Source organism: Anser brachyrhynchus, assembly GCF_964034855.1.
Source record: "Anser brachyrhynchus genome assembly, chromosome: 1".
Classification (NCBI taxonomy): Eukaryota; Metazoa; Chordata; class Aves; order Anseriformes; family Anatidae; genus Anser; species Anser brachyrhynchus.
Window position 1 is genome coordinate 155777680 of NC_137694.1, and position 27391 is coordinate 155805070.

The 27391-nt window shown below is 42.9% G+C and overlaps 1 protein-coding gene across 1 annotated transcript; it reads left to right on the forward strand.

The window, feature by feature from the left end:
- Positions 1-3917: 3917 nt before the first annotated feature.
- SLC15A1 (solute carrier family 15 member 1) lies at positions 3918-26886 on the forward strand. The gene is made up of 23 exons (XM_080606983.1): positions 3918-4900; positions 6632-6657; positions 9104-9188; positions 9276-9417; positions 11578-11697; positions 11863-11962; positions 12199-12289; positions 14142-14225; positions 15287-15369; positions 16541-16627; positions 17279-17368; positions 18125-18169; positions 18277-18309; positions 18436-18524; positions 19457-19538; positions 20932-21057; positions 22329-22478; positions 22900-22949; positions 23562-23669; positions 23809-23905; positions 24338-24484; positions 25275-25382; positions 26003-26886. The coding sequence occupies exons 1-23, from the start codon at positions 4609-4611 to the stop codon at positions 26186-26188; spliced, it is 2421 nt and encodes an 806-aa protein (XP_080463109.1). The 5' UTR covers positions 3918-4608; the 3' UTR covers positions 26189-26886.
- The last annotated feature ends 505 nt before the right edge of the window (positions 26887-27391 follow it).

The following is a 27391-nucleotide window of genomic DNA, read 5'->3' on the forward strand; positions in this document are numbered from 1 at the left end:
CATATTAAATTCTGTCAGATCCTGCTGCTAAAGTTTTCATTTAAATCTGAATGAGACACAGTAGAACTATAGGTAATGGAAAGAAGCCAGCTTAATATCCTATGAGGAAATATGAATGTCTCTGTAAATAATGTGAAAGTCCATTTCAGGAAGGATGAACCCATCTCAAAACGTCTAACAGGGACACAGCAGCCAGACAGCATCAGCTCCAGGTCTCCAGCTGCAGAATTTCAACACCAGAAAAATGCATCTCCAGAAAATGATATACTCTTGTCCTATTGCCCAAACTCAAAATATGTTACTTCCACTGTGGGTGTTGATGTCATCTTCAGTTGCATGTTTTGCATGGCAGCACTGTCTCTCCCACCCCAAAAATCATGTACAATGTCACAGGATGTTTTCCCTTGGAAATGTGATCATCCAATTTTATAAGATTTATTTGAAGGAAAAAAAAAATATCTTCAGCAATCACATAAACAAGTATCTCCAAAACTCTGAGACAAATCACAGCGGTTCCTAAATACTGGGTCAGTTTAAGTCAAGTCTTTCGCATGTGCTTGTGTCAAAACAGGGATTGGTCAAGAGATGACACTTACACTTGCATTCTCCTGTCAACACCATTATTCATTTTGTAGGACAGGTTACATAAGTTTACAAGATAATTCAGCCAGCCCTTGCAGCTATTGCACTGCTGAGACTACAGTGAGCTGTCCTTAAGAAAAAAAGCAAAGTACAGTTTGCTTAAAAACATGCTGAAGATGAAACTTTAGAAGACATGATGCAATGAAAACCTAAAATGTTCTCTCGAAGATGTCAGGTCTCACAACACGAATCTGAAGTTTCAGAAGAAAAATATCCTTGTGGAAGTACAAAGAAAAATTGAGTGTTGAAGAGGTGGTTCAGAGGTTTCAGTATGCTTTGAATAACATTCTTCGGTTCTTCATTCTTCACCTGCGTTGTCCTTGGTGACACACCACACAGTGAAAGGCTTGAGTTGGAGCTAGGTGCTAGGTATTTACACCTTTGTTTGTCTTTTTTTTTTTTTTTTTCCTTAAATACACCAAGGCATTGCAAAGATACCTGTTTCTCTCTAGTAGAAAGGAATGCATCAAGGCTTTGAGTCGGGACCTCTGCTCTGCCCTACTTCCCTCACCAGCTGCCCTTAATACCTCGCAGTCCTGTTTGCACGCCCCACATTCTGGCTGGGAGTGCCCCGGCTGGCACACCGGGCTCTGCTGTCCTCGGCAGAGGGTTGCCCAAGGCCTGGCAGGAGCTCAGCGGCCGTGCTGGGGGCACTGCACGCGTTTCTGCGCTCCCAGGCTCTGCCTGTGGGCCCTCACTCACCCGCCGCCCTCTCCCCTCATCAATGAGACACAAGCCAAGGGGGCTGGCTCTACGGAGAGGACAATGTTATCAAAAAGCAAACAAGATGGAAATAAAACACTCTTAATGATGAGCTGTTAACGTCAAGCCGTGTTTTCAAAAAAATGAAAAAGTGCTTTTTGGCAGAAATGATTTTACAATGTAGCGTGTACCATTAACTCATTAGGTCTGCATCTGCCCTGTTAAACGTCCGTTGCCAGAGACACTGCTAATGAGCCATGGGATTTTAGCCTCCGTGCGGGGTAGCTCCAGGTAAATGAAGTTTACTTTAGTTGCTTTGTTTATATAAAGGTCTGGGCTCTGGTTCCCGCTTCCCTGCTTCCCCCTCCGCCCTGCGCCCACGTGTCAGTGTGTGTGCAGACGGACATGCCAGGGAAGCCAAACCCCATGGAGATAAGCTCTTCTCCTTCTCCTGCAGGCAGAAGATGATCTCGGACCAGATGACTTGGAGGTCTTCTCCAACCGAGTGGTTCCACAGATCTACAAGAAACACCGGCCCCGTGCTGCCCAGCCGGGCTGGCGGCCTGCTGCGGCCTAGCACGGCGTGCCCCGGGGCACTTCAACTCCTGAAGTAACAAGTCTGTACACTTTGGGGCCAAAGTTTGCGTTAACTGGGCATCCCGGGTATGGAAACAAGTGTCCTTTATTCTGCTGGTCCCGCTCTCAGCTGTGGTTGCACTCAACTCATCTGCTGTGGTGCCCTCCAGGCCTGGTCTCCTCTGTGCCTCCAACCAAGGGTTTGCTCTGCTAGCTCACCCTGCCTTCAAGAAACCCAACTGGACACGGTGCCATGCGAAAGGTCACGGCAAGCTAATGGTATTTTCTTTGTCACCTGAACGTTGGCGGCTTTAGGATGCCTCGGTTACATCCAGAAGGGCAGGGCCTCTGAGAAAGGCTTTGTCAGCACTGGCTGATTGCTAACCACTTTTTTCCTCAAATTCCCTATCTGGGAGGTGAGGATAAACATCTCTTGGGAGGAGTAGTTACTGGCAAGTGACTAGTGTTGGGCTACTACCATCCTGAAAGCTAAATAAATTGTGGATATAGAAGGAAATCCATTAGTCTCTGTTCATACTGGAATTAACGCACTACCTGAATCAGTTTTCATCTCTCTGTACAATAGTAGCTACCCCATGGTAAGCTGCACGTGCTTGCTATTTCTTTGTGCTTATTATTATTTTTCCAATTTGAAATAGAGTCAAAAGCATCTGCCAAGATTTTTTAAAATGCACATTCTCTAAACAAATATTAATTCGCCTTCTTTTTCTTCATTCTCAGTTCAGGTTGTCAGTCCTTAAATAATCCATAGTTGCTATCAGCTATTCCATTTTATGGAAGTCACCTCACCAACTTCTCTGACGTGGTCGCACACTTCCTACTGGTGAGGCACAAGAAGACAAACTTCCCCAAAACTTTTAACTGAGCTCTATTTTGTGGCATTTCATTAACGACAGAGTAAGATACCCATCAATTAAAATATACACCCAGACAGCCAAGCAGTTTGTGCTAGGACACATTATTGGAATAACTCGTAGTTTTAACCTGCACAGTTTGCAGAAGTCACATACCGTACTTTCTAATCACCAGCTGTGGCCTGTACTTAACTGTTTGAAGTGATGTCACCTGAGTTTTCTGCTATATCCTCAAATGCACTTTGCCTCCTCCAAGTTCAGAGCTTTGCAGAAGACAGTATGGTTGCACCTTCAACCTGCTTTTAGCAGTCCTGCTGTTCTCTTAGCTCTCCTGTGAAGTGAGTCTGGGTAGGAAACTCAAGTCCCCCAAGCCCAGATTTTGCTGCTCACACCGGGATGGTGACAAAACCGCCCCACAGAACTCACCCTCGTTGCACCAGCTTGCTGAACACAGAGCCCAATCCACTCCAGAAGAGCCTGTGAAGCAATTGTGTGGGCCTTTATCTCTGTCGGGAGAATCAAAATGCTTGTGGTCATAAGGGTGAATTCTTTGCTCTTATTTTTAGAACATTTGTGTAATGCTTTTTTTCGTGTTTGGTTTAAGGGAGACCTTGAATACTGGGAGATATGGGGAGCGGAAGCCAATGTGACCCAAGTAGCCCATTTATCTCAAATTGCTAGGAAAACACATGGTCTCCCTTAATCTCTGCTCCACGCTTATTCATCTCTTTCTAAGCAGAAACATAAGAGGCTGTTTGTTTGTTTCCAGAGTGTACATGGGCATGTAGGACGTGCTTGGTAACTCACCAAAATTCATCTTCGCCACCACCATTTATACAAGAGGAAGAGGCCAAATCTGCTGTTGAGGGAAGAAAGCAGTTCTTCAACTTGGTGTTTTAACAGATCAGAAACAGTGGTGGCATTTCAGTCATTTCTGCACGGGAAGGGGCTGTCAGTGACACCGGTGCTGCCCTGTGCCCTTCGGACCACTCAGCAGAGCGGCCGCGGCTTCTGATTTGCGTTGGATGTGGGGACTGCTCCTGTCCTGGGGAGGGCTTCTGCAGCCAGACACGTGCTTCTTGCAGCGGTACGTGCTAGACATCTGGCTACCACCGCATGCTCATTCTTCACCTGAAGAATTTATTCATAAATGTTAAGAGTCAAGAGTAGGGGGAACTGATCAGAGGGGAGAGCTCTTCTGAGCGGATTGCCCCCGTGTAAACACAGCTGAGGAAATCCGGGCTGTGCTGTAGCTCTCCATCACAAGCCAGGGCAGCCTTCTTTAGAGCCTGTAGATACCCCACGTTGCAACACATCGCAGTGCCTGTTGCATTTGCACCTGAGCAGAAATCGACCTGTCCAGCAGCCAGGTAATTACTACGTGCGCGCAGCAGGAGAGGCCACCGGACCCATTGCACAAACCACAGCCCAGTGTCGCTCAACACCAGCACCAAAGGAGGCTTTTATGCTTCCGGCAGACATTTATTTTTTGGCTCTGACGACTAATATTTCTCCCTTTCCGTGCTCTGGGTGCTTCCAAACCTCCGTGCTGCAGTTTTCCTAGCCCACTCCTGGCATGGGCCGCGCGCGTGGCTGCCCCTTCGCGCCCTCAGCTCCCCACCCGTGCGTCTCACGTACGCAGCCGAGCCACGACTCGGCGTGGAAAGTGTGCTGCCTGACGCTGAGAGCATCAACAGGATAAATAAACAAACAAACAAACAAGTAGAAAAATAAATAAATAAAAGGAAAACCCGCAGACACACGCAAGTAAATAAACGAAACCAACCCTGGCCCCAGGCACCTCAGCGGAACGATGCCCGGTGGAAGGGGGGGCTGTCGTGTCGTGTCGTGTCCTATCGTGTCGCGTCCTATCGTGTCGCCACCCCCGGCGGCTCCGGGGCCACCCGCCCCTCCCCGCCACCTGCGCTGCTGCTGCGGGCGGTGCCGGGGCGGGGGCCCCGTCGAGCCGCCCTTAAATGCCGGCCGCCCCCGGTGCCTTCCCTCTGTCCCGTCCCGTCCGTCCGTCTGTCTGTCCGTCCGTCTGTCCGTCCGTCCGTCCGTCCGTCGGTCGTCCCGCGGCCGCCAGCAGCGCGCCGGCCCCATGGGTAGGTGCTGCGGGGGGGGGCGGGCAGTGGGACCCCCACCCCGACGGGGTTTGGAAGAGGGGGGTCTCCAGCGGGGTCTCGCAGTGCCTCGCTCGGCTGCTCAGGGTCCTGTTTAACAAACACGGGGCTCCTCAGGATTTCTGGGGGGTGTTCCTGCAGTTCAGCCCTTGGGGGTGCTGGGGGCTGCCCCGAAAGGGGGCACGCCACGAGCAAAACCCCGGCTTTTTGCTGCAACTGGTGCAAAGTGCAGGATGCTGTCTGCCTGGGGAAGGCTGGCCAGACAGCTTCCCATGTTGAAATGTTGGCCGTCTTACATGATTTGTGTATATACTATATCATATTTAAATATATAATGTATTATAAAAATAATGGTGTGTGTGTGTGTGTGTGTGTATATATAATGGTGCGTGTATATACAATGGCATGTGTGTATATATATATAAGGGTGTATATAAGATAGTACGTCAGTGCTGACTGTTCCTGTAAAAGAAGAATAATGGTGTAAAGTCAAATTGGTTGATCAACAAGTGTCTCGAACACCAAAGTCAGTCAGAGTTCTCTGGAAAATGTCTCTGCCGAGTTTCTTGCTGAGGTAATAATCTTACCCTCTAGCAACAACAAAAAAAACTAACAACCAACTAAAAGTTCCATCGTTGTTATTGTTAGCAGTAGTAGTATTGTTATTATTGTTATTATTATTTTCCCCAAGGCTGAGCTAACAGATAGGCGTGAGCTGCTCAGGCAGATGTTCCCTGTGTGTTACGGAAAGTTTGCAGCGTGGTGCACATGCTCTGGAAATGACGAAAAGCAGAAATAATCAAGGAGTTATGAAGATAATCTCTATTGCTGATGCTTAGTTATCATCCCATATATCTGCTCACGTGAGTTGTGTAGGGGACATTGCCAACAGCTTTAACGACCTGGGTATTTGCATGTGCCCTGACATCGGTATGTGAGCACTTTCTGGATGTTACTTGATTTTTAGGAAGATGTATTCTTGAATTATTTTCATGATACGTCCTGTCTTTACAATGAAGATGGCTGTCCACTTCTTTCCACTGAAGGAAAGAATCAATTTGTTTTAACAGTTTTCAAAAGGACCTTAATTACATTTTGTGCCAAACACCATAGTGTTGCTGTCAGCTCTTCTCTGTTTTGAACTATGGACTAAATGTTAGCAAACATATTTTTCTTATAGGGATCTATTATGAGCACACTTCATTTGCAGGCAGGGATTTCAAAGTTCACATCTTGTACTTGGTCTTATCTTAACGATAATGAACTTGTCCATGTGGTGCTGTAGGAAATGCTGACATCCACTCCGTGGGCACCGTGTTTATCTGCAGCGGCGCGAGCCCAGCCGAGCGTGCCCTGAAGGACAGAGCTTGTAGGGGCTGCAGGGCGCTGTCTGCAGTTGCAGCGCTGCTCACCACACTGCTGTGGTGCTTTGCATCATCCATCCCTTTTGATTTTTCCCCTGGCAGTGTACATGAGTCCACGCTTTGCCTGAGAAACAAAAGGAAATCAAGTTTTTTTTCTAATAACCTTTTTGCACCATAAGAATTCTCCCTCTGACTGAAAAGTTACACATCTTGAGCGTATGTGTGGTTACTGAACAATACCATGTTTGCTTTTCATGATTTGTTTTAAGCTGAGTTTTTCCCATTATTTTTTGCTTTGAAGAAGTCTTACTCAGTTTCCATTAACTTGTGTTCTTTCCCCTCCCCACAGCTGCAAAAAGTAAGGACACAAAAAAGGTAAGTACTGCTTTCTCTTATGCTATAGCAAGTTGCTATACTCACTCTCTGGATTACTTTGGGTAACTTTAGCTGTGTGTGGGGAAAAAAAAATAAAAAATCCTGTAAACATAAGATAAAAATACTTTACCTATAAAGTAATGCGTTACTGGCCAACACAAACACAAGATAGCCTGGCAGCTCCCAACATCCCAGCTAGACGTTAGTATGCTCGCCACCCTGATAAGATGTCTGAAGAGCCTTTGTTGGCCGGACAGGCATCAGCCAGGAGCAGAAGGGTCCCTGGGGCTCATCCTTGGTGCTGCTGAGCTGTCAGCATCTGCTGACTCTCCTCTGGGACTTGTTTACCCCATGGTGTTAGCAGTCTTCCTCGTGAATCTTTGGACTGTTAATGACACCTGTCTCAGCAGTCCTATATCTGTCTGCAACCTTGCTTTTCTTATCTCGCAAGGCTTTACTCTGCAGACTTTCCCTGCAGCTTTCCCACAGCTTCCTCAGCAGCTGAACTCGAGGGTGTGCAGCTGGGTGGTGCCGGGCCTGTACCTGGGATGCCTTGCAAAATGCAATGGGGTTGTCACCTCTTCTGTGGGGCAGCTAGTGCTTTCTGGGCAATGGGGATGGCAACAGCAAATGTGTCAGTAGATGCGTGTGCATGCACACGTATAATGCAGCAGGGGCTTGGGAGGGCAGTATGGTGTGAAACGTGTTATCAAGGCATAACAGCATATTTGTTTGTTAGAATCGTCCTGGGGGGAAAAAATAACTTACCTCATGAAAGACCCCGGTGGTTCCCCACTGAGCGCCTCAGGAGCGGTGCTCTCACCCCGCTCCCGACCCTTTCCTGCCAGGTCCCTAGCAGGGAAGTTCATTGCAGAGCACAGGTTTTGTTACGTGTTGCGCTCTTCGTTAAGGCCCTACCCACAGCCTTTGCTGGTGATGTGAGCTCTCTGATTTTCCTTCCCCTTGCCAGGCAGGATTTCCCCGTACCAGGTTTCTTTCAGTATGCAGACTTCTCTTTGTTTCACCGAAAATACGGCTAGTCTGGTTCCTAAACCCTCACAACATGAAGGCGAACAATGCCATGCTTTTTCTTCTCCACACTTGTTAAATTTCATGTTTCACTTCTTCTGAAATGTTTTAACCCCCCTGCCCCCCAGCAGTTATCACTGATCCTTAAAATCTGCACTGCTTTTTCTTTCATTTTTAGACAGTTGATACATACACTGTTATTTATTCTAAAGCACCAAAGTAAGAGACATCCAAAGATCTGCTTTGCTTGGCTTTTTGACACCATGTTCAGATGGCTTTTGGTTTCCCAAGTCCTTGTAAGGCTGTATTGCTCCTAGCTGAAGTAGTTTCCACTTGGATAATATTAAAAAAAAAAGTTTCTCAGAACTTAAATTACAGATAAAAATGGCTTTAATTTCCTTGTACAGAAAATATTTTAGTGTGTATTTCTAAAAAATTAGAGCTGACCGATCTTTGCAGTTAACCGGGTTAAACCACAACAACAGTCTAGGTGAGTCAATGAAGTGGATTAGAATTGGCATAGCTTTAAGGACAAAGTCCTGAGTTTTATTAAAAACCTAATTTTTGCAACTTTCAGAATTAAAGCCTGAGAAAGCAAGTTATGGAGAATTATATCAACTTGTATTTCTGGTATATTTATAGAAATGGTATTGTATGTTCATCCACTAAGAAAAGAAGGTGATCAGAAATTAGATTTCCAGTCCTACCACTTGTGCTAAATTTGCAGCCGATGGGTGCTTTCTCCATTCCGTCACAATGGCAAGAGCAGTGTCACAGATTGTATTAGGGCTATCATGCAGATAGCTATCACAGCAGCTGAAGGATCAGGAAATCTGGCAGTTAGTGCCATAGATTAAGAGCAACATCAGATTTATTGACAAGAAATGGGGGATCCTTCATCTAGCAGAGAACATGCAAGAACAAGGAGCTTTCCTGAGATTTGTTTGAAGGAAATGTGTTCATCCCAACTGGAGGTATTTAACAGTAGTGCCAGCCTTCTAATTCCCTTGTGCTGCTGGGGTTTGGGCTGTTGGGTTTCTCTTCCAAAAATGTTGGCTTTTTGCTTGTGTTTGGTTACCAGTCAAAATTACTGCAAGTGTTAGATGCTGAAGATTTCAGATGCGTGAAGCACAAAGCTTGGAGGTCCAAGCTTGGAGGTCCAATATAGCCTTGCTAAAGATGCCATGCGAAAGGCAGATGAGAAGTGTGTAGAGCCCTGGGGATAGGGAGGGGAGGTGGGAACTGATCTGGATCCGGGTACAGAGCGTCCTTCCCCTGCAGCCCATGCAGCCTCCTGACGCCTGAGCGTCCAGCTGCTCCCGCAGGGGCTGTATGGATCTCAGTCATGCGGCGGGTCACAGCACACCGTGTCAGTCTGTGTTGTACTGAGCTCACGCTGTCTGCCTCTTGTCTCCAGCCAAGCTGCTTTGGCTACCCCTTCAGCATCTTCTTCATCGTCATCAATGAGTTCTGCGAGCGGTTCTCCTACTATGGCATGCGAGGTACGTCCCACGCCCTGGGTCTCCCTGAGCCCACCGTTCCCCAGCCCTGATGTTGGTTTGTAACCTGCTGTTTTATTCTCCCTACAGCTGTGCTCGTTCTGTATTTCAAATACTTCCTGCGCTGGGATGACAACTTTTCCACAGCCATCTACCACACGTTCGTTGCTCTGTGCTACTTGACGCCGATCCTGGGGGCACTCATAGCAGACTCCTGGCTGGGAAAGTTTAAGTGAGTGCTTACTGCCCACCCCAAAAAAAACCTCCAAGATTTTGTTTGTCCCCAAAGCTTGAGGTTTTAATCTGTTCTTAGCTCAGACCTGAAACTGCGCTAAGGGTTAACAAACATTACAGGTCTGCTAATCAGTTAAGGGTACTAGTCTGTTTTCCATGTTTTTGCATGTTTCTCTCCCAGCTGGACAAGATGCAAGCCTAAGTAAGGAAGGGTTTTCACCAAGCTGCGATAAGATAGATACTGGAGGTATAATCGCACCAGATTGCATCTTTAACAGTTGCAGATAGCCAACGAAATGGTGAAATTGTATGTTATCTGTGTGCTGTTAAGTGAAACTTTTAGAATATATTCTAAAGTATCCTCTAATTTCAGTATTGACTTAACACCTCAGTGGGAGGTTTTACTGAACTGCAACTTTTTAAAAGGACAAACTCTGTTTTTGCGTGCATGCAGTCACTGCAAAGTCATGCTGAATGTCGTGCTCCAAAGTGTTGCCAGATTGCTTCTAACAACCTGATCTGGCTCTCCTTTACCGGTGTCATGATTCTAATAGTGTTTACTTTGCCAGAAAAAGCCCAGTAAAGATTTTTATTGAGGGTTATGAGTCAGGAATGCTTGTTGTCTTGTCAAAGGTCTTGTAGCGATTAGAGATGAGGCAGGCTGCGTTGTCTTCAGCCCCTGCCAGCTGTGCTCTTTGTAGCTGGCCGGAATGAGAAGGAGAGGAAAAAAAAAAAAAGAACAAAAAGAAACACAAAAACCCTTCTATTTTGTCTTTTACTTGCTTTATCAAGATGGAGCTTTGCAGACCTTGCATCCCTTCCCTGCTGGTAACTGTGCACTGGTGCCGCAGCTGCCAGACCCCTAGCAGGAGCTCAGTAGGACTGCTCCGAGCTTAGTACTGGGACTTCAGCTCAGCAAGAAAACACATGCATTTGGAAAATGATGTAATTGCTTGCTGGTTTTAATACATAGGTACCTTATAACACCGTAGGGTGCCGTGAGGAAGGCTGAAATAATGCTTGTATAAATTTCTATGATGACAAGAGCCAGAGGAGGTTACCCAAACTTTGTTAAACGCTCACAGGAGAGCCTCAGTCCTTACACAGTCCATGTGCCAAGGAGCATGCTGGGATCTGCTCCAGATGGCGTTAGATGTGAAGTTCTTGGGGAAAACAGTACAGAAACTATAAAAATTACTTTTCTTTTTTTTTTCTCTAATTGAGTAATATATATGCAGTGCCAATCATGAAAGTACTCTCTTCACAGCATGCCTCACAAATAAAAACCACAAGTTTTTCCCTGGTCAGCTCAGGTTCCTTTTCCATCGGAAACTTTTTTCCAAGTTGTTAAGCCAAGCAACTACAGAAACCACAAGGAAGTGCTATTTTAAAAAGTTTGTTTTTTTTTTTTTTAATTTTTGGTAGTAAGTACCACTACATAGCACATTTAGCTTCACTGTTGCCCCACTTTGTATAGATCTGTACCCTGATAAAATGAAGAGCATTTATCAAAATTAGGTGAATCCTGTTTTAAAGTGAGAAGAACTTGGTCAATGGGATGAGCGATGCTTCCTCTGCTGCTCTTGTATCATGGTGCTCCAAGCTTGCTGTGAGGGTCTCCTGCCTTCATCAGACACATTTGGGTTGGCCTAGGTCCCTTCATTCTCATGGGCTGCTCTGCACTTGGGACTGCTGCTTCTGCAATCTGTTTTGAAATAACCTAGCATCACTGCATCTTATTTCTCCTGCGTATCCTCCAAGCAAACTTGGGTCTGTGCCTATTGAATGGAGTCCCAGCCACAAAAGCAGCTGAACATGAGCTATAGTCAACTACTTAAATTCTAACAAAGTTCAAATGGAGAATGTTCTTCCATACAAGAAAGAAGAATTTGTCATCTTGCCTTGCTTAGTTAAACAGAGCTATATAAAATAATTCTGTTAAACAAAATAGTTGTAGTAGAAATATTATTGTGACAGAGGTATGCGGAAAGAGTTTTTACAACAGCTTGTGGTAAGCTGAGTCCATAACTTGTCATATCTGTTAATTATGCTTCTTTGTTAAACATCTTTGGAATAAGCAAGTCTGCGTTTATTGTGTGTATGTATGCACACATAATTGTCAATGTATATAAAAACTTATCTCCTCTCTTTATAACAGGACCATTGTCTCCTTGTCCATTGTCTACACGATTGGGCAGGCAGTCATGGCTGTAAGCTCCATCAATGACCTGACAGACCACAACACAGACGGCACTCCGGATAGCATTGTGACGCACGTGTGAGTTGCCTTGTACACATGTGTTCTCCATGTTGGTGGGGGGACAACTTAAGCCTTAAACTTATGCTACTTGCATTTCAACTGTCTTGCAATCAGCCTTGTATACATGCTGTAACTAAGACAGCAGAGAGATTTTTTTTTTCATTTTTTCCTACTTTGTCCTAGTGCCCTGTCTATGACTGGCTTGATTCTCATTGCACTGGGCACTGGTGGCATCAAGCCTTGTGTGTCAGCGTTTGGTGGAGATCAGTTTGAAGATCATCAGGTAAGAATATATTTCAGATTTTTCGTCATGTACATGTTCATATTAATGCCTGACTATTATAGTAATCTGATGTACATATTTAGGCAAGTACCTTATTTCACAGCTTCCTGAATAGCTGAAGAACAAGGTAGATAACTATTTGTCTTGAACTGTGCAGAGTTGCTGATGGTTCAGTCTAAGCCTATCAACATGGCTCTGGCTAACCCTTTCTAAAACCATTTTTGTTTTTACTGTAGGAAAAACAAAGAAGTAGATTCTTCTCTATTTTCTATTTGGCCATTAATGCTGGAAGTCTCTTATCCACTGTAATCACCCCAATTCTCAGAGGTAAGTCCAGTCATCTATTCGTAAAATAGTTAAATAGCAATAAAGGATGAGTGTTGGATTGCAGTCACGTGGGCTTAAATGAACAGGCAAATCAGTCTTCGCTTTTTCTTCTATGTCATCCAACTTCTTATGGATGAGCAAAAAAAAAGTTTCAGATCTGAATTGCCTTCAGATCTAGTACTTCTAAAGAGATACTCTGAAGCCATCACAACTTCTATGCCTAAAGCATGTTTTAATTCCGTAGAGGTACAAATACTGCACCTCCTCCAATGCCTTTAAAACTATAACTCAAGGAGTTTTGTTGTTTGGTGGGAAGGGAGGGTGAGAGTGCTCCACTCTGAAAGTGAGGACTATCCTAAAGAGTGCCCATACAAAGTAGGGAAGCATTTATGCACATGCACACACACTGTTCCATTTGATAAAGTAAATCATCCTCTTATATGATCCAAGGAGAAGGTTGATTTCTCTTCTGCTTGTAATGAGCAGCATGATTCCAAACGAGAAGCAGACCAATTCACTGATCCATATGCATAGAGATTTTCATTGCAAGCTTATGTAGATGGGGTAGGGATGTGCTTGGCATGAGTTTGAGGAAGGCTGTTTTTCTCAAAAGCAAGAAAATAGAATGCAAGCTCCAGAATAATCCTGAAGCGCTGGACTGAAATTCTGGCTTTTGGATTCTTTGACAGCAGCTGAGTGGAACAGACTGTGTGGAGCATTTTAGGTGCTTGCTTAATGCAAATTCTATCCTTTCCCAAAATGGAAGGAGATATGCAGATGGTACAACATGCAGCTTGCTTCCATGCTTATACAGGCTGAAAAACACCTTGGAAAAACTGGCAAAAGCAGCTAAGGAAAGTGATACCATTACTTTCTGTGACAGCTTAACTAAAAAGATAATATATAACTCAAACCAACACGTTAATTAGCTGCAAGCTATTTTTTTTCTAATGAAACAATTCATTTCTCCTTTAGTAGAGGTGTGGTGAAAATTAATACTTTTAGTCTTTTGTTACTTTTCCCTGTTAGTTACTACATCCACACTCAAAGCATCATTTCAGCATGTGTGCATGAAGCTTATGGAAAAATAATCACCAACTACTGGCCAGGGATGTGTTTGTGTGTGCATACTTTTCACAAGTTACACTTGTTATGTTACTTATCTTCACTTAAGAACTTGTCCCAAAACCTTTATAATCTAGGGCCTTTCTCCCCAATAATGTGAATTTGGCCATTTTAACATGATTCTTCTTTCCCCCATGTAAAACTAAATGTAAATCTCCTATGAGGAAAGGCTGAGAGAGCTGGGACTGCTCAGCCTGGAGAAGAGAAGGCTCAGGGGGATCTCATCAATGTATACAAATACCTGAAGGGAGGGGGTGAAGAAGATGGATCCAGGCTCTTTTGGTGGTGCCCGGTGCCAGGACCAGAGGCCCTGGGCACAAACTGGCACCCAGGAGGCTCTCTCTGAGCACCAGGCAGCACTTCTGTGCTGGGAGGGTGTCGGAGCACTGGCACAGGTTGCCCTGAGGGGTTGTGGGGTCTCCTCCTTGGAGGCCTTCAAAAGCCACCTGGACATGGTCCTGGGCAGCCTGCTCTGGGTGGCCCTGCTGGAGCAGGGCTTGGACCAGATGGCCTCCAGAGGTGCCTTCCAGCCTCTACCATTCTAAGAATTTGGTGATACATAATTCCCCTTCCCAGTACTATAAGGCAAATTGGATTCTGGTAATCCATCCTGCTAATGTCACCAGAGGTGTTTCTTATTCTTGAATCAACAATGAATGGAAAGAGTAGAAACCCTACGTAAAACATTGACAGCAGACCCTGGGACTAACATTACATTGTGTTTCAGCTCAACAATGTGGCATTCACAGCAAACAGCAATGCTACCCACTGGCATTTGGAGTTCCTGCTGCCCTCATGGCTGTTTCTTTGAGTAAGTTGAACTGTGCATCTTGCTGCTTCAGTTGTAGATATGGTTAGGTGATAATGATTTCCAAATAATAAGAAAGTGATTGAAATCTCCAGATATCAATCTCTGATATGAAAATTGTTGTGTAATATACTGCCTATGTTGCTTGGTCCACTGGATTGTATAAGTAAATGATTTTTTGAATGTAGGATGAAACCTCAGGGAAGATGTGGTTTCCAGAAATTATTCATAGCTCAGCACAGCAAACTATGCAAGGTAACTGTCCTTGCACTTGTGAAATACCATACTGGTATGCCAGTATTTATCAAGCTATTGCATTTTTACTAGCTGTACCACAGATTACTCCCTGAGCCTTTTGGCTGCAGTACAAAGACCAAGAACTTGGTGCCTAAAGAAGCAGCTTTTGGAGGTTTTATCTTTTTGTTTGTTTGTTTGTTTCTCTCCTGATGGAGTGGCTGGTGTATGCCGTGGTATCCCTCTCCATGAGGGACCTGACCAGGAGGCTGCCCAGGGTGGGACACCAGCTACCGGTGACCCCATCTTATCAGTGCACCCAGCCCAGGGTGACGGCAGCTTCGGGTGTTTGCCCATTGCCTTGCCCAGCACGTGGGAGGGTGAGGCCAGGGAACGTGTCTATGGGAGCTGTGAGAGTGCTGGCAAGTGCTGTAGTTCAGGTGGAACCTCACGTGTCCCTGCGTGATGTGAGATGCAGTGCCCTTGGCTCATGAAAAGGAGTCATTAAGCTTTTAATCAGATGCATCAAGGCCAAAGAGAAGGTCCAGAGTGGTTCTCATTTTGACCATAACTCATGTCCCACTGAGGATGGCCACTTACCCCAGGAGTTTTAGGATTTACTCCTGTGTCATAAATCATAGTAATCTGCTGATACTAGTTTGATTTCTTTTACCATGTAGTAGCATGGCAATAGTCACACTCATTGCTCCTTAAAAAATTTACTTTCAGCCTGATGCAATTTCTTAATTGTTAAGGTTTTCATACCTTTTTTTTTTTTTTTGCCACTGTTTTCAGTTAATCACAAATTGCTTTCTGTTTGCTTATTGTAGTTGTGTTCATGATTGGAAGCGGAATGTACAAAAAAGTTCAACCTCAAGGCAATATAATGGTTCAAGTTTGCAAATGCATTGGAGTAAGTAGTGCTTGTGCTCCCAGAAAGCCTGACAGGAATTTTCAAAACTGCTCAGTACACTTGCCTAGAGCAGAAATCTGTCCTATTATGAGGAAAACTTATGAAGTTTTCACCTCTTCTTTCCAGAACACTTCTTACTGGTACCTCCAGATTTAGACTGCCTTTTTTATCTGTCTCTGTTTATATCTGAATTTACACACACAGAAGACAAAGCAAGATATTAATCACATGTAAAAGCTTATTCCATCTTCAGGGAATCATCCTTTTGCTCGTTCATGTACTTTTCTGTAGCCCTGTGGGAAGACAGGCAAGCGTGCAATGACTTGAGTCAAGAACAGAGGTACTAGTATATCTTATCAGCAAAAATATATTGCTTAGGAAAATAAGGCATTGTTTACAATGCAGAGGTATATTGAGCCACACTGTATGAAGGAGGTCAGGGGGTTATATATCAATATAGTATATACTGATATATAAGTATCAGCATAATAAATACTGATATATAAGGAAGCCTGCAAGGAAGGGAGCTAAATCTGCATGAGTAGCACTGCACATCCCACACTTGGCAGTGTCTCAACTCTGCGATCAGGGGACTTTTCATTTATGAGCTTCTTCATTCCCCACACAGATCTGCTGGCTTGTTACAGCCCAGACCATTGCTTGTCTTGTTTTTGGCAGTGCTTACAAATCTCTGTATGTGACTTTTGCTGCCCCTTAGAGTGCTGCCCTTAGAGCCCAGCCCAGCTCAGCCATGCATGTTATGAAAGTTTGTGGATTCCTGCAGGACTATATTTGTGTATATTCAGTATCAAGGAATTTCTACAAGATGCAGTTTTTTATAGTGAAATGTGTTCTCGTAGCCATTCATCTCTGAAGAGCTGTGCAGATGATATTCTCTCTTGATTGCTATATGTGTTAGCCTTAAGTAGGCAGGCCTTCAAGACCTAACAGCTACCCACAGTTAGAGCTACTCAGAGTAGCTCTGAGCTGTTTGGTTTACCTAGACCCATGTGCACACTTCACTGGATAGGCAGTACGAAGCCTTACATTTGTTATTCCTGTAGATGCTTAGAGAAGGTAGCGGAGGCCTCCTTTACCTACGAAACAGCTGATAGATAGTCTTACAATGTTTGAAATGTCATTAAACAAAGTTCTAATGGTCTCTCCCCAGTTTGCCATCAAAAACAGGTTCCGGCATCGCAGCAAGGAGTATCCCAAGAGAGAGCACTGGCTAGACTGGGCGAGCGAGAAGTACAGTGTAAGTACTGTGTGAGCACTCCTGTGCCTCAGCATCCTCTGACTCTCAGCTCCTATGCTGTCTGCTCTGATCCATTGCTTTGGGTGCTAGGTAAATAGTTTTGGGCCTCACAGCCATGTAGAAGTTGATGGCCTTGTGTCCCATAGTCCCCCGACCACGTCCTGTGCTCCCTGACCACATCCTGTGCTCCCTGGTCTCCTGTCCACCTTGCCCTCCTGTCAATGGCAGTGCAAGCCTTAGTCTTTTCCCTTTATTTTACTTTTGCCTATGTGTATTTTTCCCTTGTGAAGTGCATTCCTCAGTTCCCCATCATTTGAATTCCTCCTACACAGTGCTGCTAAAACCTACCAGGAAAACAAAGCAGTGGGGAGCTAAACCTCCTGCTGCTGTTGCAGTGTGGGCATGGCAAGAAGCGCAGGCTTTTCTGCTATCAATGTCACCTTTAACCAGCAGCCCTCCCCACACCCAAAAGCAGACCTTGTGCTTTTTAACAGAAGTCAGCAGAAGCACCCACAACATCCAAAGTTCAGGATGTGGGTAAACACTGCATGAGAGGTCTTGTGTCTCCACCTGCTGCTGTGCGGTGAACAGCAGTGGTAGCATCTGAGGTTTTTCACTAATTCCTTTTTTTATAATTCTCCTTTGCTGCAGAAACGACTGATCACTCAGACTAGGATGGTGTTGAAGGTGCTGTTCCTTTACATCCCTCTCCCCATGTTCTGGGCGCTTTTTGACCAGCAGGTAAAGCAGAAATGGTTTGGCTTTGCAGTTCTAGCTGTGCCATATTGCTACGCGTTCTGGAGTCACTGCACCTAGAAAGGTGCCTGTGTGAGGGTGGAAAGCACTTCTCTGCAGATTCCTTACCCTGATTATAATGCACTGTGGTTATTCTGAGTCAACGTTCACATAATGTCCTGTGGTCAAAGAGCAGCCAGCTGAAATCCAATTTATCTGGGCATTCCCAGTGACTCTGACCTCAGCCTCTCCAAATCTTGTGCAGGCCAGCACGTGGAGGATGAGACAGTAATCTAAAGCTTTCTTGGCTCCAACTCTTCTTCGCTGTCAGTTGAGATGCAATGCAGGGTCCTAGTGTAAGTGCTCTGGAGACCCAGGGAGGAGATGAGCTGGGTGCCAGCCTGCTCAATCAGAGTGATTAGTTTGTCACACATACCTCACACCTTTAAGCATAAGCTTCTAATTGTGTTGGATGGAGTGCTCATGATCCATGAAAGCAAGTTTTCATAGTTTCAGGTATTGAAGTATGAATTTAGGAGGGTATCTGAGAGAACCGGTGCCTGAAAGCTTTATCTAAGGCAGAGCACGTTAAGTTTGGTCCAGCCTGGCTGCATCATGCTTTTTTACCAGTGAGCTGTAACTATGAGTGTGCTCTGCTGCGATCACACAGACACCTTTCCAAACACTTTACTTAAAACAATTCAAGAGGAACTTTGGGAGACTGATTAACTGTGGGATTTAATTCTCTCTTCTTCTGTCAAGGGGTCAAGATGGACACTGCAAGCCACCACGATGGATGGGAACTTTGTAGGTTACCTTTTTTTTTGCCTTTTTTCCTTAACATTTCTTTTTCCTATCAGTTTGGTTTGTTGTCATAGCACTAAATCCTATTTATCTTTTTTCTTTTCCACCAGGGAGCTATTCAGATTCAGCCAGACCAAATGCAGGTATAGTAATCTTCTGCCTGACAATCCTAAGTACTTCCCAAAGATGATATCCATATATTATTGCCCTTCGTAGAAAGGACTTTGAAGATACTTACTTTTTTCCCTTATTATGTTCATCTTTAACAGACTGTCAATCCGATCCTGATTATTATAATGGTGCCAGTTGTCGATGCTGTGATTTATCCTTTAATCAGGAAATGCAAGATAAATTTTACGTAAGTTGATGTGTTTACCTGACTTCAGCAGAGGCTCATTTTAGTGGTTTATTTAAGCTGCTCCTCTGGCCCTAAACAAAAGCAAGCTTCCAGCTAAGGAAAAAATAATGCTGTATTTAAAGTGGGGTTAATATTTAAAATAATAGTAATAATAAAAGTACTTTACAAATGGTACATAAAGGCACCATAGCCTAGCGGAGAAGAATCTAATAGCACAGTGACAATGTGAATTTTCTTCAAGCTAAGGGCAAAATCTTTTGACTGCAGGAGAGAGGCTGTCTACTGTTACGTTTTCCATTAATCCTTTTTCCATGAAGTAATGAAAAATTTGGGGTGGGTGGTGGTGCTGGGCTGGAAATACTTTTCTTCATTTGTAGACACTCTGAATCAGACAATTGTTGCCATACATAAAATATCTACCTTAAATTTACCCTTACTGTTTAACTGAATGTCAGTAGATGTCTCCTAATTCAATATATTTCCATTCCATATTTTGACTTAAACATAGCAATATAGACAAAAGTTGCTATCCTTTTGTAGAAGGTGTAACTTTTTGTCTTTTCATTGTTTCTCAGCTACCAACTGTATTGGATTTTCTTTTTCTTTCTGTAGATCAGATTTTCCCAACTCAAATACGGAAACCTAACAGCAGTTTTGTTTAGATGATGGTTAACTCTAGAAATGAGCCCAGTAGATGCAGAGTAACAGGTTAAGATGCTGCAGAGAACTTAATTTCCCAGCAGTGTAACTCTGAACTAACACTAAGAGCTACTTGGTGTAGCTGAATACTTTATCTAACATCAGCCCTTTGGACAGTGACAATCTCCTAGCTGTAGTCATTTTAGCTTCCCGTTATGGAAAGGAAAACCAGCACTTAAAGTTTTGAATTAATATTTGTATTAATTTGCATATATGTTTTGTTGCTGTACTAGGCCTCTGAGGAAGATGACTGTTGGCATGTTCCTTGCTGGACTGGCTTTCATTGCTGCTGCCCTTGTGCAACTGCAAATAGACGTAAGTTCAGCCTTGTGCAAGTACTGAATACTTATACTTTGTTGCTAATGCAGAAGTCTGTTTAAGGTGAAAATGAGCCAAATATGATGCGTAAAATACTTGTAGCCTAGGAACCAAGCACGTGATCACAGAAGTAGAGGAAGGAAAAATATAAATTATATTGCAATGCAGTGTGATTAGCATATTAAAGCGACCTATGAACACCATACTGCAAAACATCTCATTTGCCATTGTCATAAATCATGCATTAATGGCAACCTCAGGTCTATAAACTGAGATTAAAAGCTGAAAACCAGAGGTTTTCCCTACCAGGGAGCCGCTTTTCATCTCTGATCTCTGCTGACATCTAAACTGGAGGTGAAGTGTGAAAGCCCACAAAGTGTCATCATACCACGAGTGAAAATGATTCCTGTTTAAGGCAGGACTCATCACACCTAGCTTTGCTTGCTTCAAAGGGAGGTGTCATGCCTGAAAGATGTAGGTTTTTCCATGTATCTGGGGAGTCTGACACTTCTGGGCAGTGATGATGGTATCCCAAGATCTGAATTGCCATCCAGAGCTGTCCTCCTGTCTTCATGCGCTATTGAGATAAGATGCTCGGCTCTTAAAAAGCTTGAGTTAGGAATGAGGAGTTCTCTCCTTTTTGTCTAAGTTCAGCAGTGAAACAAGCCTTATACTCACCTCTGTCTCCAAGTTGAGAGTAAAAGGCTTGGCCTTCAGTGGAGATGGACGCATCCTGAATACCCTGTTCAGAGGGCCAGAGCATATCCATAGACATAACATAAATATGTACCTGCACTGGGCAGAAGTGTGGCCAGAGCTGGCAAATTCCTTGACTGTTCCACAGGAACTTTCTGCAGAAGGGAAGATTTGGACCTTTTTTGTTGTGTGGTTGTACCTGAAGAGAATGAAAAAGACAAGTAGAGGAAGGTCGAGGCAGAACTGCAATACATACAGCTCTTGCAGCTCTTGAGGCTCTGCAGGAGCAGAAGGTACTTACTGTTAGATGTGATGCAAAGTGGAGTCTCCAGAAGTTGCTCAGTTTCTTTGGACTCTCACACCACACAGTGCCTGTTTGTGCTTCTGGCTAGTTCAGCAGCACCAGTGCTGGGAAAAAGAGTCAGAACAGTGTACAAAGAAGTTCAGAAACCTAGACCCCCATAGGATGTGGGAGAAGACTGCTCCCTGACCTGCAGAGTGGCCTTGATAGCAAGACAGCTTGTGAGACTAGCAAATAAAACAGTTATTAAAATTGCATCCCTACAACTGATAACCACAGATCATCGGATAAATGGTAATCTTCAGCATGAGATAAATAAGAGTGCAGTAATTATAGTACCTTTTTCATGTGACTTAAGGTGGAGCACTGATTTCACTTCTTTCTATCCTACAGAAAACTCTTCCAGTTTTCCCTGCAGCTGGGCAGTCCCAAATCAAAATAATAAATCTAGGTGCTGATAATGCAAGAGTAACATTTGTACCTCAGAATTTTAATGTGAGCGTGGAACCTCTGCAGGGGGTAAGTAAGGGGAGATGGGGAACATCAAGTCACAAAACCGAATGGAGCAAGTCAAAGTCGTTCTTAACTAATGGCTCAAAATCGATTCTTTTCTATTTATTTTCTTCTATTCATTTTAAGCATTTCTTCCTCTTGTGGCATAAATTTTTACTGAAAGTATACAGGGAATAAAGAAATAGTACCTATTTCAATATCCTAAGTAGAACAAGTTAATATACTAGTAATATACTTAGTAATGGCTTTCAACTAATTGATAACTTTGCTCTTGCTAAAAAGGTGCCATTTCTTAACAGTAAGAACAGCCCTGACTTTAAAAATAATAAGAAAAATAAAAAGAAATCCGTCCATGTCTAGGAAGTCACTGCGCTTACTGTAAGAGATCACTTATGTGAACAGGGAGATTTTTGTGTGGCTACATCATTCAAGCTGCAGACCTTGCTGTCAAAGAACCTTTTCAGGTTCTTTTACAGCAGAGTTTTGATTGTTAGCTCTACTGACAACAAAATGCAGTGGAGCTGACGGACCTTTTAAATAATGGATGCAAGGAAGTCTTAGCAGCACAAGTATATTCTCTGGTAGCCTGCTGCCCTGTTTCCATATGTGAAGCTTATACAACCATGACGAACACCTGAATATGAAGGATGTGAAATGTTCTACTCCCTACTGTAGATGTTTTATAATCCAGATGTTTTGAATTGAATTCTCTACACCTATAATATATTAACATGTTTATTAAAGAATATTTGCTTTCCATCTTTTATGCTTCTGAAATGTAGTTAGAATATCTAAAATACATATCCTGGTAACAGTTGTTTCTGTTATGCTGAAAAGGCAAAAGATGCAAAAGATGCAGTTTGGATTAGCGTCTTGGAGGAGGAGGGGCCATTTGGAAAATGCTGCGCTCTACTTAATGCCGTTGCTGTCTCTATTGCTAAACAGAATTTTGCTTGGTGGAAAAATCAGGTGCAAACCTGATTTAGCTGGATAAAGAAATACACAGGAAAATGTAACAGCTCTTCCATAATGCTTGTAGGAAGTTTGTAGTACTTTAACATTTGTGTAAAGGAAGAAAATAGTCGTAAATATTGGTCAAACAAAATTAGTGTCTGACATAGAAAACTACAAAAATGGAAGTTAGGAGATGCTCGTGATCTCTGTTACTTCAGAAGTAACATCCCCGTAAACTTATGACCCACTGAATCGAGCATTTCCTCAAAGGTATAGGCAAATACAGTTGCATGGAAATTCACAGCAATTTGTCTTCGTTGTAGACGGACTACTGGACGTTTGAGACTTCCCAGTTACAATCTGTAACGGTAACCTCTGGAAGTAACAATGAAACACTAAATGTCGCCAGTGCAGGTGGAAACCGTTACACTCTCACAGTTAAAAATACGATGTCGGGCATTTCCACTCAGTGGGTAAGTCTGCCTAAATCCTAAGAAATATGTTAATGTCTTAGCAACTATCTATGTGGAGTGCGGGAAGCTCAAAGGACAAGCTCTGGGGAGCCTCTCTTTTGTCTTGTTTTCCCTCTCCCTATCTCTGCTGCCTGAGGGAAAACTGCACCAGTGAGACTAGAGAGCAGGGCAGGATGTTGGGACAAAACAACCCTACAAAGCAAACGAAAAGACACTTGGCCAGCTTAACTTGACAGTTTCAAAGAGGCTTAAATGTGTGGCCTTACAACATTTTCTAGTAGATATGTATCCTAGTAGTAACCTAGAGGTAAGGTCTGGAGTCTTGCCCTGAAGCCTCTATTGGCTTTCACTTGTATGTAATAGTGCACATTTAAGCTGTTCACTGATGCTTATTAAGCCTCTTAATGGTCTCTTCCACCAGCTGCTTGACAATGTCACATCAAAACCAGAAGAAGGAAAGAATCTTATCAGGTAAATTTTATTTTGCTCCTCAGCTTTGCAGTGGTGCGACTACCCGTTCAATCTACTTCTTGGGTGGTCTCTTCTTGCTCAATGTCACTTTCTATACTGTGGGAGATTTCCACTTGCTGGACCGCTCACTCAGATGCTTAGGGGGTGTAGGAACTTCCAGAGCACAATTCATCTGAGCTATCTTGCATATCTGTTTTGGGTATAATTTAGCTAAATCTTGGAAGTGAGTGCTTCACTCTACTGTCTAGACTTTTGTTGTTGTTGTTGACAACAAGCACAGATATAGATGTCTACCTCCTTTTTAATCTCAGGTAAGAAGTGTCCTACCACTTGTCTGTTTTTCTTCCACGTCTTCCCTTTGCAGATGCATTTGGTACTGACTGAAATAAATGCTTGCTTCTGACATTTCCCTAAGCAAGCAGTGGGATGATATTGGATCTAGCTTGCTTCTTGCATTAGCCATGTCTTAAGAGATTTACAGTTCTTTCAAAAGTGTTAATTTTCAAAAGTGAAAGGGGAAGGCTTTAATACTCATTGTGCTGCTAATATATAAACTAAAACCTGTATTCTTTGGAATGCTAAAGAAAGTATTCATCACTTTCTATTTTAAAGATTCATAAACAATTTGCCTTGGACAGTCAATGTCACTATGGGTGATGCGGACTTTGGAGAACTGATACCTCTCTCTGCCAGTAATTACGGTGTTTTTTCAGGAGGCAGGTAAGCATTTCCCGCACCTTAATCTAACCACTTAAAGAAATAGACATACTTGTCCTTGGAAAAGGACAAAGAACCTTTTTATATACTACACACAATTGGCTATAGCTATGGACTGAACTGTGGTCTTTTCTTTCTTCAGAGCAGATAAGATTGTGGTTTCTACAAATGTAACTAACTGTACAGCTACTTCAAACTCACTTGGATTTGGCGGTGCATATACAATTATAATTAATGAGGTGAGGTGCTGTTGGATGGACAATAGTTCTTTTCATTTTAATATTCTTTAATTAAAAAAACACTTGAACAATTATCTATCTTGCCTTTAATTATATGTATGGTAGAATTCTCATATGTTAAACTGTCTGAACATAAACACTTCATTAACAAAGGTAATGATGAGCATGATACTGATATAATGCAATAATTCGTGTTCATCACTAATGGCTTTAAATTCTTAGCCTTACTGTACACTAAGGATTTGCATGAATTCTGCTGTAAAATAATTACTGCTTTACATCTTACTGTGTGGTGCTTCATATATAATATTTTTACTCTCCCAGAACTTTGTGTACGTATATATAATTACACAAATGATGTAGAACTGTTTAGATTGCCCTTAGTGTTCAGACTCGTTATTGCTGTTCCTAATGTATCACTTTAATTTTCAGTGTTCTGGAAATGTTGCTGCATTAAACTACAGTCAAGATATTCCACCCAATACAGTTCATATGGCTTGGCAGATCCCTCAGTATTTTATTATGACATGTGGAGAAGTAGTCTTCTCTGTAACTGGGCTGGAGTTTTCATACTCACAGGTAGGTTTTGCCACTCAGAGCCCTCACTGTGTTAAGAGTCATGAGTTAAGTCCTTACCCTGGTACAAATCAACCTTCTGCGACCTCTTGTTTTTAAGAGGAGGTTTCATCATTTTTCAAACAGAGCAGTGATATCTTTAGAGTCCCCTAGAAGGGCTGTAGGCTGATGCAGAATGGGCTTGTTTCACTAAGCATTCAGTGTTTTCCATGGAGCTATGCTGAATTATATCACATGAAGATTTGATCACCAGTCCTCAAATCACCTGACATGTGACATTCCGTTGAAAATAAGTGGAACTGTATTGCTGCTGTAAAAGCAAACTAGAGACTTCTCAATTATAAAATGAGACAGTACCTTATCTTCAAGGTTGCACTGGCTTAATTATTTTTTTCCCACACAGTCTTTAGCAGCAGTTTAATTATACACTCTGAATTGCCCTGTCTTCTAACTTCAATTTGTATTACTAGCTGTGTGTTTCTTCCCTTAATTCTGAGTCTATATACTGCAATGATGGGAACATAAGTTGTGGCTTGCTTGACTATGATGTGCTCGGTTTCTTCATTTGGTGTGTATCATGTGAGACTGAGCCGAAAGTAAAATGTGCCTGCTACTTGGCGTGTATAACATAGGTGTTACAGCCACTATTAGAAAGCTCTTGTTCCTCAAAGCTTTCCCTGGGTCTGTTTAGTTCTGTTTAGAGAACCAGTGCTTGTTATAAAGTAAAGAGTGCTGTAGACATCAGAAAGTGCTAGCGGTGTTTGACTACAAATTAAGTGCCTTGTCTCTGTAGGCCCCGTCTAACATGAAGTCAGTGCTGCAGGCCGGATGGCTGCTGACGGTGGCTGTCGGTAACATAATTGTCCTTATCGTGGCTGGAGCATCCAAACTCAGTCAGCAGGTAAGCGCACAGGCAATTGGTGTACTACTATATTACACTACTAAAAAGCAGCCCTAATACAGGGGGGAGTCACAACCAATAATCCGCAGTCATAACTTTTGAATATCAGCTCCACAACAGTGGAGTTGTATTTTCAGCTGGAATACACGAGGCTGAAGTCTTAGGTAGAAGAGTTTACCAGTCAGCTGTAGAACTAATCTCACTCTCCACCCAGGTCAGTAGAAACTTTACCCCTGCCAGCCTGGTTTAAAATGAGACTGCCTTACCCTCTTGCCCTCTGGCCAAAAGGAGAGGCTGAATTTCTTCTTCGATCTTTTTGGTCTGTTCCCACACTTCCAGGAGAAGGGTACTGTTAAACTTTTCAGCATGCACAGGACTTTTTCTTTTTGCTTTTCAGTGAAGACAGAACAGCTGAAAGGGTCTCAATTTAGAGATGCTTTAATATTTGTTGTACACATCTAATACTTATTCCTTTAAGTCATACACTACTGGTTATGTGTGCTCAGTTCCACATTTGGAATTAACTTAATTCCTTGCAAACGGTAAGATGGTGTATTTCTTTGGAGGAATGACTATTGATGGCTTAATTACACATTTGTGTTTTGTTTTGTGTTTTACAGTGGGCAGAGTATGTGCTGTTTGCTGCCTTGCTGTTTGCAGTTTGCATTATTTTCTCTGTCATGGCTTATTTTTATACCTATATTGATCCAAATGAGATTGAAGCCCAACTCGATGAAGAAGAAAAACAAGCCAAAAAGGATCCAGACGTCCATGAAAAGGAAGTTGAAGCTGTCTCTCAGATGTAGAAGGTGTATTCAAGAGCACTTGTAAATCATGGTATCCCATTAACTGTCCATGCAGTAAGAGGAATCAGGGTATTGCTAACAGCACTGGATAATATGCCTCATGGGAGATGTTAAGAAAAAACTGTTCTGACTTTAAATGCAGCCTCTTGAATCAAGAGGAAAAGATTAATCTCTTGTACAGAACATGGTATCCTGAAGAAACTCCCGCAGAATTTGCACTCTTAAAATGTACCTCAAGCTCAAATACCATAGCATTAAAATGTTGGAATTGCACTTGGCACTATTAGACCCTGTGAAGAGGTGTATTTTTATACTACATTTCAATTTTATATCACAAAAGAAACAAGTATTGCCAAGCAATAGTCATTGAAGCCAAACTGTCTGCATGACCCGTCTACCCTCATTGTTACTTGAAAGCAGCAGGTCACACGTGCCTTAAATTCTTTTGTATGTCCTTAAGGATTGTGGGAGCAAAGCTCCTGGATTTCTCAGGTTAAAATGTTGTCTGCACTCCATGTAGCAGTGACTTGGACATGCACTCTGGTGTTCTTTGTATGCCTGTTAACTACCCATTTGACTCCCGGTATGTTCTTAATTAAATGTATTAATGAGGTGTCCACTGAGGTAAACAGACAATGGCAAATGATATTTGGAATAACAGCAATAAAACTTGTCTTGTGACAAAATATTGAAAGTGGGGTAAGAGTACTAATGTTTATTTTTGTATTGCTGCTGTCTAGACTGCCAGGGTGCTAGGATGGTCTTTCACATATCTTCTGTTACAGAGAAGATAAGATTAAATTAATCTAATTAAAAGTCAATAATTCTAACTTCAGTCATTGCAGGTAAACAGCAATGTGGTTCCTTATTTCAGACAAAAATACTTTTTTTAAAAAAATGCAGTCAAAATTTGCACCCCTGTCTGACCAGATAGCTACAGGAGTGTGTACATCTTGTGTGCCTGCAAATATTACAAATACACTGTACAGCTTCCACGTTGTTTCCTATTACTTGTTAGCTCAGCCCAATGACTCCTGACTGGGGCACTTAAAACTGCTCATGGTCAGATTCTGTGAACTGCATGAATCCAGGCCCTGCCCTTTGCAGTTCTTGAAAGTGAGCCTATTCACAGCACAATGCTTTTAGAACTTCCCTATAGTTTTGGAAAAATGTCTGTACAAAATTGTGCTTTTGTTTTTAATT

Coding starts and splice junctions, on each gene's coding strand:
- SLC15A1 (XM_080606983.1), top strand. CDS start 4,609: ATGCCCGGTGGAAGGGGGGGCTGTCGTGTCGTGTCGTGTCCTATCGTG. Junction 9,418..11,577: donor TCCTGGCTGGGAAAGTTTAA/GTGAGTGCTTAC, acceptor TCTTTATAACAG/GACCATTGTCTCCTTGTCCA. Junction 18,525..19,456: donor AAATGCAAGATAAATTTTAC/GTAAGTTGATGT, acceptor TTGCTGTACTAG/GCCTCTGAGGAAGATGACTG.